We start from the raw sequence: 11,421 nt of genomic DNA on the forward strand, positions 1-11,421 counted from the left end.
TCTTTGTTCTGAGCCTACCCTGTAGAAAACAAACTCGTGACCTTGACATTAAATTGGGTATTGAAGGTTAGAGAACACCAGGAGCACACTGAACCTCTAGCCTGATTTTCCATTTTTCCTTCCCTTTCCAGGGTCTGCAAGTGGATGATGAGATTGTGGAGTTCGGCTCTGTGAACACCCAGAATTTCCAGTCACTTCATAACATTGGCAGTGTGGTGCAGCACAGTGAGGGGGTGAGTGGGGCTACCTGGTGTCTTGGTCTGTTCGGGCTTCTCTAACAGCATGACATAGGCTAGGTGGTTTACACACAACAGAAGTTCATTTTTCACAGCTCTGGAGGCAGGGAAGTCCAAGATCAAGGCACCAGCCAATTTGGTGTCTGAGGAGGGCTTGCTTCCCAGCTCCTAGGTGGTGCCTTCTTGCTGTGTCCTCACAGGAACCCTGGGAGCTCTTATATAAGGGCACTAATCCCAGTTGGGGCTTCACCTCTCATGACCTGATCACCTCGCAGAGGCCCCACCCCTAATACCATCACATTGATGGTTAGGATTTCAACATATGAATTTCAGGGGGCCACAGACATTCAGGTCATAGCACACGGCCTCTGGTCTATAGTCCTGGAGTTGCTGGAAGTGTTGCTGAGGCCCTGGACTGCTGCCTTCATGGTGTTGCTCAGCATAGCCCCATTCAAGGCCTTTACACTTGCTATTCCTTCTGCCTGGAATGCTCTTCCTCTTCATCCTCCTTCTGTTTTACACTGGTGACATGCTCTCAGGGGGCCTTTCCTGGCTACCCTAACCCAAATTCCCCTCTCCTCTATCCTGTCTCTGTTTTCATTTAACAAGGTTTCTTAGAGCTCTTTTCTTTTCTTTTTTTTTCTTTTTTTTAAAGACAGGGTCATGCTCTGTCACCCAGGCTGGAGTGTGGTGGTGCCATCATAGCTATGTCACTGGCTAATTTTTTTATATTTTGTAGAGGTGGGGTCTTGCTATGTTGTCCAGGCTGGAATTGTTGTTGTCGTTTTGTAGCAAAGATCCACACTTTTCAGGAATGACATTGTGGCAAAGCCCAGGAAAATTATTAACTAAAGTTTTTGGTTCCCAAATGAAGTCTCCAGTTAACCCAACAGTTCTGGATTTTTTGACTCCTGCTCAGCTGCATGGTTCGTATACTTGTAACACATCAGTGCAGGCCAGGCCAGGTCAGGTCAGGAGATGGCTCACAGTTGCCTGTGCCCCTGCTAGTGGTCAGGCCATCGTTTCTGTACCGATAACTGTCATCAAATCTGTAACTTGTATGGATGTTTAAAATGATTTTGTGAAATTTATCAGTTTTTTTGCTTATGGCTCTTGCGTTTTGTGTCTGCTTAAATAAATTTTTTTTTTTTTTTTTAATAAATTCTTAGCCAGGCCACGGTGGCTCACGCGCTGTAATCCCAGAGCCTTTGGGAGGCCGAGGGTGGCAGATCACGAGGTCAGGTGATTGAGACCTCCTAGCTAACATGTGTGAAATCCCGTCTCTACTAAAAAACCAAAAAATTAGGCCGGGGCGTGGTGGCACACTGCCTGTAGTCCCAGCTACTGGGAGGCTGAGAAGGGAGAATCTCCTTGAACCCGGGAGCGGAGCTTGCAGTGAGCCGAAATCAATGCCCATTGCACTCCAGCCTGGGTGACAGAGCCAGACTCCATAAAAAAAAAAAAAAAAAAAAAAAACAAAAAAAAAACAAAAAAAAACTTTTAATTCTTTTATTGTGTTCATTTTGTTTTCCTTTAGTCTATCTGAAATTTATTATTATTATTATTTATTTTATTTTATTTTATTTTATTTGAGACGGAGTCTCACTCTGTCACCGAGGCTGGAGTGCAGTGGTGCGATCTTGCCTCACTGCAACCTCCGCCTCCCACGTTCAAGTGATTCTCATGCCTCAGCCTCCTGGGTAGCTGGGATTACAGGCACACTCCACCACGCCTGGCTAATTTTTGTATTTTTAGTAGAGATGAGGTTTCACCATGTTGGCCAGGCTGGTCTCGAACTGGCCTCCCAAAGTGCTGGGACTACAGATGTGAGCCACTGTGCCCTGCCTATTTTTATTATTTTTACAACAGTTTTATTGAGATTTAATTCACATACTACATAGTTCACCCATTTAAAGTGGTTTTTAGTGTAGTCACAGAATTGTGCAACCATCACAATTGTACATTTTCATCACCTCTCCTCCTGAGGCAGCCACTTTCCAGCCACGTGTCCTTCAGAAAGACTACAAGCACACAGAGCTGCCAGTTGATTTTAATATTATTAAGGTATAATTTACCTGCACCAAGATCCACCTTTTTCCGTGTACAGTCCTGTGAGTTTTCTTTTTTTTTTAGATGGAGTCTTGCTCTGTCGCCCAGGCTGGAGTGCAATGGCGCAATCTTGGCTTACTGCAAGCTCTGCCTCCTGGGTTCACACCATTCTCCTGCCTCTGCCTCCCGAGTAGCTGGGACTACAGGTGTGTGCCACCATGCCCAGCTAATTTTTTGTTTTTTTTAGTAGAGACAGGGTTTCACCATGTTAGCCAGGATGGTCTCAATCACCTGACCTCGTGATCTGTCCACCTCGGCCTCCCAAAGCTCTGGGATTACAGGCACCCGCCACCACGCCCAGCTAATTTTTTTGTATTTTTAGTAGAGACGGGGTTTCACCGTGTTAGCCAGGATGGTCTCAATCTCCTGACCTTGTGATCCACCCGCCTCGGCCTCCCAAAGTGCTGGCTGGGATTACAGGTGTGAGCCACTGCACCCAGCTGAGTTTTCTTTTCTTTTCTTTTTTTTTTGAGATTGAGTTTTGCTCTTTTGCCCAGTCTGGAGTGCAGTGGCATGATCTCGGCTCACTGCAACCTCTGCCTCCCGGGTTTAAGTGATTCTCCAGCCTCAGTCTCCTAAGTAGCGGGGATTATAGGCGCCCACCACCACACCCAGCTAATTTTTTAAAATTTTTAGTAGAGACAGGGTTTCACCATGTTGGCCAGGCTGGTCTCGAACTCCTAACCTCAGGTGATTCACCCACCTCCCTCCCAAAGTGTTGGGATTACAGGAGTGAGCCACTGTACCTGGCCATTCCCGTGAGTTTTCACAAATGTATGTAATATGTCATTGCCACCACGATGAAGGTGGAGAGCATTCCATCACCCTGTAAAAATTGCCTCAGGCTTCTTTGTAGTTAATCCTTCCCCGTCAACTTCCAGAATGTCAAAGAGAAAAAAACCACACAATATATTGCCTTTTGAGTCTGATGTTCTTCACTCAGCACAGTGGATTCTGAGACTTCTGTCTCTTGTGTGGATCTGTAATTCATTTCTCTCTTTTTTTTTTTTTGAGATAGAGTCTCACTCTGTTACCCAGACTGGAGTGCAGTGGCACAATCTCAGCTTACTGCATCCTCTGCCTCCCGGGTTCAAGCAATTCTCCTGCCTCAGCCTCCCTAGTAGCTGGGATTATAGGTGCCCGCCACTATGCCTGGCTAATTTTGTATTTTTAGTAGAGATGGGGGTTTCGCCATGTTGGCCAGTCTGGTCTTGAACTCCTGACCTCTCAGGTCATCCACCTGCCTTGGCCTCCCAAAGTGTATCTCTACTAAAAATACAAAATTACAGGTGTGAGCCACCATCCCTGGCCTAATTTGTTCCTTTTGATTACTAAGTAATACTCCCAAGGAGTAGCTGGACCACAGATTATTTTTCCGCTTACTAGTGAGGGATGTTTAGGTTGTTTCCAGTTTTTTGTCCTTACTGAGAAGAGCTGCTGGTTTTTAATCTGTCTTTTCCAGTTAAATATATTCTCAGCTTCCTTGTAGGCCTATAAATCCTTCTTTATAAAAGCAGTTATTCAATTTTAAGCAAAACGAATTTTTTCTTCATGTGAAATTTCTCGGGGAATTCCAAGATGTCATTGGATAAAAGCTGAGCTGTCTTGGTGGGCTGGAGGATGGAGAAGGTCGCGTGTTGTGAGTAGGGCCTGCCTGGCTTCAGCCTCATCCCCTTAGGGCTGAGCTCAGCTGGAGAATCAAGAATCTGTTTTGTGAGTCAAGAAAAAAAAAACCTTGCCTAGCGCGGTGGCTCATGCCTGTAATCCCAGCACTTTGGGAGGCCGAGGCGAGTGGATCACCTGAGGTCAGGAGTTTGAGACCAGCCTGGCCAACATGGTGAAACCCCATCTCTACTAAAAATAAAAAATTAGGCCAGGCATGGTGGCTCACACCTGTAATCCCAGCACTTTAAGAGGCCAAAGTGGGCAGATCACAAGGTCAAGAGATCGAGACCATCCTGCCCAACATGGTGAAGCCCCATCTCTACTAAAAATACAAAAAAAAAAAAAAAAATTAGCCAGGTGTGGTGGTGCGTGCCTGTAGTCCCAGCTACTTGGGCTGCCAAGGCAGGAGAATCACTTGAACCTGGGAGGCGGAGGTTGTAGTGAGCTGAGATCACGTCACTGCACTCTGGCCTGGGCCACAGAGCGAGACTCCATCTCGAAAAAAAAAAAAATTAGCCAAGTGTGTTGGCACTCCTCAGCTACTTGGGAGGCTGAGGCAGGAGAATCGCTTGAACCCAGGAGGCAGAGGTTGCAGTGAGCTGAGATCACGCCACTGCACCCCAGCCTGGGTGACAGAGTGAAGCTCTGTGTCAAAAAAAAAAAAAAAAAACACAAAAAACAACCTCACAGTGTTCTATTATGAGACATTTAGATAGTTTGCAGTTTTGTGAAGATTAACACTCTTGCAGATCCATTTCTATTTCTTTTTTTATTTTTTTTGAGACAGTTTTTCTCTTGTTGCCTAGGCTGAAATGCAATGGCATGATCTCAGCTCACTGCAACCTCCGCCTCCCAGGTTCAAGCGATTCTCCTGCCTCAGCCTCCCGAGTAACTGGGATTATAGGCGCCCATCACCACGCCCAGCTAATTTTTTGTATTTTTAGTAGAGATGGGGTTTCACCATGTTGGCCAGGCTGGTCTTGAACTCCTGACCTCAGATGATCCACCTGCCTCGACCTCCCAAAGTGCTGGGATTACAGGCATGAGCCACTGTGCCCAGCCCCTTTTTTTTTTTTTTTTTTTTTTCGGAGATGGAGTCTTGCTCTGTCTCCCAGGCTGGAGTGCAGTGGTGCTATCTCAGCTCACTGCAACCTCTGCCTCCCGACACCCAGCCTTCTTTAACGAACTTTCTGCAGATGGGATTTCTAGATCAAATGCATACAGTTTCAAGAGGAAAAAAATCTTTAAAAAAATGTAAGTGACTGCTGATGGATAAGAGATTTCTTTTTGGGTGGTGAAAATGATCCAGAATTAGATAGTGGTGGTTGTTTATACTAAATACATTGAATGTAGTGAACTCTGAATATACTAAAACTAACTTAATTGTATATTTTAAAATGGTGAATTTTATTGTATGCAAATGATGTCTCAGTGATAAAAATAGGCTGGTTGCAGTGGCTCCTGCCTGTATTCCCAACACTTTGGGAGGCCAAGGCGGGAGGATCACTTGAGGCCAGGAGTTTGAGACAATATTGGGCAATATTGCGAGACTGTCTCTCCCCAAAATATTTAAAAAATATTTAAAAAAAATTAGCCAAGCATGGTAGCATGTGCCTGTAACCCCAGCTGCTCTGGAGGCTGAGACAGGAGGAACACTTGACCCCAGGAGTTCAAGGGTACAGTAAGCCAAGGTCACCCCACTGCACTGCAGCCTAGATGACAGAGTGAGACCCTGTCTCAAATAAATAAAATACACATTTATCCTTAAAATCACATAGTGCAGTTGTATTTACAAATAAAAGTCCTAGTGTTATAGCTCTAAGGATTTGTCTACCAGGTTTTCTGCTCATCACTGGAAATGCCCCTCCTCCCAAAATAATTTTTTATTTTTTATTTTTTTTATTTTTTATTTTATTTTTTTTCATAGCGGTAAGAACCCTGCTTTATTGGCAGCACTTACTACAAGTCCCAATAAATATTTGATCCCCAGAAGGAGAAGAGCTCCGGGTTATCAGATTACTCCGGTCCCATAGAGAAGCGCAATGAAACTGAACCAAGTGATTTGCTGGGATGATTGAGAGTCACTCCTGCTTCTTGGGAAATGCCAGCCACGGCCACTGATACATGGCATATGCTGTTCCACCATTGTAAACCAGGCTCTATACCAGGAGGACAATCAGCCCCTATCCCACCCTTTAGATACAGTGGAATTTCATCATCCTCCTGGAACAGTTTTTGTTTCTCTGGAACTTTATTTTAAAATGCTGCGGGAAGTAGTGCGCTTATGGTTCTCCCTGTCCAATCTGAACGGGAGCCAGCAGATTCCGCAGCATCTTCGGCTGTTACTGACCAGCAACCACCACAACTTAACACCAGCAACGAAAATGGCCACGCCGGAACCCTTTTATTTTTTATTTTTGAGACAGAGTTTCACTCCTGCTGCCCACACTGGAGTGCAGTGGCGATCTTGGTGGCCATCTTGGCTCACTGCAACCTCTGCCTGCTGGGTTCAAGCGATTCTCCTGCCTCAGCCTCCCGAGTAGCAGGGATTACAGGCATGCACCACCAAACCTGGCTAATTTTGTATTTTTAGTAGAGATGGAGTTTCTCCATGTTGGTCAGGCTGGTCTCTAACTCCTGACCTCAGGTGATCCACCTGCTTCGGCCTCTCAAAGTGCTGGGATTATAGGCGTGAGCCACCGTGCCTGACCCCAAAATAATTTTTTAAAAAGTCCTGTGTCTCTCCCTTCCTTAGTGCCTTCCACTGCACATGCTGGGTCCTAGGCAAGGTACTGGAGCTGTAATGGGGAATGAAACAAATAGGGTCCTTGCCTTGGGAGTGCTTTGGTGGGGGAGCCAGGCCTTAATCAAATAATCACAGCTGTATAATGATGAATACTGAGAAGTGTTAGGAAGGAAGAGTGTTACAAAGCTCAGAGAGTCAATCATGGGGCCCTGATTTGGTTTGGGATTGAAGGAGTGTTCCTCAGGAACTGACCTTCAGATGTGTATAGAAGTTTCTCTGGTTGGGGGAAAGCTGGCAGGGAGAAAATCCTTCTTAGGCCCTGGGGTGGGAGGATCAAAGAACTCAGAGGAGGGTGGAGCCCAGAGCAGAATGGAGAGAAGGGGAGGAGGCGAGGCGGGGAGGTGTTAAGGTCAGGCCTGTGGTCCTTAGTAAAGATTGTGCTGTATTTTTCCTGAGGTGCAGAAGGGAGCCACCGCATAGTTCCAGGTTGGGGTATGACGGGGTAAGAAGCCTTCTCTGGATGTTAAGTAGAGAACAGATTGGAGGGTGACAGAGCTGTAGCAGTCAGTCAAGAGAGGATGGTGGCTGTGACAAATGGGGTGGAGGAAGGGGCCAATCAGAGAATTTAGGATGTAAAATCCATGGGCCTTAATCTGATGGAGTGTGTCAAGGAGGGCTCCAGGTTTTCAGCCTGCCCAGGGGTGTCATTGACAGAACTGGAAGAACATGAGTATGTCCCTCAGTTTCCGCACGTGGGTGCGTGTGTCTACAGCCACTGCTTTTTTTTTTTTTTAAGGACAGGATCTCTCTGTTTGCTGCCCAGGCTGGAGTGCAGTGGTGCAATGATAACACTGCAGCCTCAAACTCCAGGGCTTGAGCAATCCTCCTGCCTTGGCTTCCCAGGTAGCTGGGACTACAAGTGTGCACCACCATGCCCGGCTAATTTTTTTTTCATTTTTTGTAGAGACAGGGTCTTGCTATGTTGCCCAGGCCGGTCTAGAACTCCTGGGCTCAAATGAGCCTCTGGCCTCAGCCCCTGAAAACACTGGGATTATTAAGCATGAGCCGCCACGGCTAGCTGTGATTGCTTTTTGACAAAGATGACACAGAAAAGGCCTAGTGTACATGTTGCTCTGTATTTCTGCCCACTTTGAAGGGAATTCTGTGTCAGCACATGTGTATCTTCATTCCTTTGAATGATCCCACCATATCCCATTGGTCGGTTCACCATCTTTTACTTAGCCAACCTCCCATATTCAACATTTAGGTTATTTCCAGTGTTTGGCCATAACAAACAGTGGTGTAGTGGCAAGTGTCCTTGCCTGTGGGAGAATTTCTGCCGTGTTGCTAGACGTGTCATTACTGAGTTAAAGGCAGTGCACATTTACCCTTCATAGATCTTGTCAAGGTGTCCTCCAAGAAGCTTGTGCCAGTGCACGTTCTCTCAAGTAGCACCCATGAGTGCATCTGTTTCTAGCCCTCCCAACTACATTATAGTCTTCGGCAATGACATAGGTATTCTTTGACAATCTGGTAGGAAATGACTTTTTTTTTTTTTTTTTTTTGAGATGGTGTCTCGCTCTGTCACCAGGCTGGAGTGCAGTAACGTGATCTCAGCTCACTGCAACCTCCACCTCCTGGGTTCAAGCGATTCTCCTGCCTCAGCCTCCTGAGTAGCTGGGACTACAGACGCCTGCCACCACGCCCAGCTAATTTTTGTATTTTTAGTAGAGACAGGGTTTCACCATGTTGGCCAGGACAGTCTCGATCTCTTGACCTCATGATCCGCCTGCCTTGGCCTCCCAAAGTGCTGGGATTACAGGCGTGAGCTACTATGCCTGGCCTATGCTGTATTTTCTTAGATTTAGAGATTCCACTGATAAACCTGACATATTTTTTTTGTGGTAAATATATATATAATAAAAAAGTTACCATTTTAGGCTGGGAGCAGTGGCTGACGCCTGTAATCCCAGCAGTTTGGGAGGCCAAGGTGGGCGGATCACCTGAGGTCAGGAGCTGGAGACCAGCCTGGCCAGCATGGTGAAACCCCATCTCTACTATAAATACAAAATTAGCAGGGCGTCGTGGCGGGCACCAGTAATCCCAGTTACTCTGAAGGCTGAGGCAGGAGAATTGCTTGAACCCGGGAGGCAGAGGTTGCAGTGAGCTGAGATCGGGCCACTGCACTCTGGCCTGGGTAACAAAGAGCCAAACTTTGTCTCAAAAAAAAAAAAAAAAAGTTACCATTTTAACCATTAAAAAATCTACACTTTAGTGGCATTAAGTATGTTCACATTGTTTTACAAACATCACCCCTACCCATCTCCCATCTCCAGAACTTTTTCACCCTCATAAACTGAAACCCAATCTCCATTAAACACTAACTCTCCATTCCCACTTTCCGCAGCCCCTTGCACCCACCATCCTACTTTCTGTCTCTATGAACTTGACTACTCCAGGGACCTCATCTAGGTGAAATCTTTACATTCTGTGTTTTTTGTGTGTTGTTTTGTTTTGTTTTTGAGATGGTGTCTCGCTCTGTTGCCCAGGCTGGAGTGCAGTGGTACAATCTCCACTCACTGCACCCTCCACTTCCCAGGTTTGAGCCATTCTTCTGTCTTAGCCTCCCTGAGTAGCTGGGACTACAGGCGTGTGCCACCAGGCACAGCTATTTTTTTTTTTTTTTTTTTGAGACAGAGTCTCGCTTTGTCACCAGGCTGGAGTGCAGCGGCGCCATCTCGGCTCACTGCGAACTCCATCTCCCGGGTTCATGCCATTCTCCTGCCTCAGCCTCCCGAGTAGCTGGGACTACAGGTGCCTGCCACCAGGCACGGCTGATTTTTGTATTTTTAGTAGAGATGAGGTTTTGCCATGTTGGCCAGGCTGGACTTAAACTCTGCCTGCCAAAGTGCTGGGATTACAGGATACTGTATAGGTTTTGTCTGGCTTATTTCACTTAGCATAATGTCTTCAAGGTTCATCTGTGTTACAGCATATTTCAGAATTTCCTTCCTTTTAAAGGCTGTATAATATTCTACTGTATGTATGCACCATATTATTTTTATCCATTCATTAGTCAGTGGACACTGGGATTGCTTATACCTTTTTGTTGTGAACAGTGCTGCTGTGAACATGGTTGTACCAATATCTGTTCAAATCCCTGCTTTCATTTCATTGTATATATGCCCAGAAATTTAATTGCTGCATCATGTGGTCATTCTATGTTTAAGGTTTCTAAAATTTTTTTTAACTTTAATATATGAACTTTTTTTTTTTATATATTTTGAGATGCAGTCTTGCTCTGTTACCCAGGCTGGAGTACAGTGGCACGATCTTGGCTCACTGCAACCTCCGCCTCCTGGGTTGAAGTGATTCTCCTGTCTTAGCCTCCCTGAGTAGCTGGGATTACAGGCACCCGCCACCACACCCAGCTAATTTTTGTATTTTTAGTAGAGACAGGGTTTCACCATGTTGGCCAGGCTGGCCTCGAACTCCTGACTTCAAGTGATCTGCCTGCCTTGGCCTCCCAAAGTGCTGGGATTACAGGTGTGAACCACCACACCCGGCCTATGAACATTTTAAAATGTCAAAGATGACTCAGGTTTCTGGAATGAGCTTATTTATTTATTTGTTTATTTTGAGACAGGTTCTCACTCTGTTGCCATGGCTGGAGTGCACTGGTGTGATCTTGGCTCACTGCAGTCTGGACTTCCCAGGCTCAAGCAGTCCTCCCACCTCAGCCTTGCGAGTAGCTGGGACTATAGGCACATGCCATCATGCCCAGCTAATTTTTGCATTTTGTGATTTTGCCATGTTGCCCAGGCTGGTCTTGAATTCCTGGGCTCAAGCGATCCACCCATCTTGGCCTCCCAAAGTGCTGCTATTATAGGCATGAGACACCGCGCCCGGCTCTATGTTTAGGTTTTGGAGGACCCTCCATACTGTTTTCCACTGCCGTGCACTGTTTCACATTCCCACCAGCAGTGCCCAGGGCTCCAGTTTCCCCACTTCCTCGCCAGCACTTGTTTTCTCTTTCATAATCAGTGTGTGGTAGAATCTCATTGTAGTTTTGATTTTCATTTCTCTAATGATTAGTGACATGGAGTGTCTTTTCCTGTGCTTTTTGATCATTTGTATATCTTTGAAGAAATGTCTATTAGGCTGGACTCAGGAGACTGAGGCAGGAGAAGCGCTTGAGCCTGGGAGGTGGAGGTTGCAGTGAGCTAAGATTGTGTCACTACACTCCAGCCTGGGCAACAGGAGTGAAACCCTCTCTCAAAAAAGAAAAAGAAAAGAAAGAAAGAAATGTCTATTCAAGTCCTTTGCTCATTTTCTTTCTTTTTTTTTTTTGAGACGGAGTGTTGCTCTGTCGCCCAGGCTGGAGTGCAGTGGCATGATCTTGACTCACTGCAAGCTCCGCCTCCTGGGTTGATGCCATTCTCCTGCCTCAGCCTCCCGAGTAGCTGGAACTACAGGTATCCACCACCATGTCTGGCTAATTTTTTTTTTTTTTTCTTTAGTAGAGACGGGGTTTCACCATGTTAATCATGATGGTCTCCATCTCCTGATCTCGTGATCCACCCGCCTTGGCCCCCCAAAGTGCTGGGATTACAGGCGTGAGCCACCGTGCCCGGCCCTTTGCTCATATTCTTTTTTTTTTTTTTT

General features: G+C 46.1%; 1 protein-coding gene across 2 annotated transcripts in view; it reads left to right on the forward strand.

The window, feature by feature from the left end:
• The window catches only part of PSMD9 (proteasome 26S subunit, non-ATPase 9), a 30,164-nt gene that overhangs the window by 14,006 nt on the left and 4,737 nt on the right, over positions 1-11,421 (forward strand). For both annotated transcript variants that reach the window (XM_017863990.1, XM_017863989.1), the window contains exon 4: positions 132-233. In XM_017863990.1, the coding sequence (XP_017719479.1) occupies positions 132-233 (102 nt within the window). The remainder of the gene's footprint in view (positions 1-131; positions 234-11,421) is intronic.

Source organism: Rhinopithecus bieti, unplaced genomic scaffold (assembly GCF_001698545.2).
Source record: "Rhinopithecus bieti isolate Rb0 unplaced genomic scaffold, ASM169854v2 scaffold_74595, whole genome shotgun sequence".
NCBI lineage: Eukaryota > Metazoa > Chordata > Mammalia > Primates > Cercopithecidae > Rhinopithecus > Rhinopithecus bieti.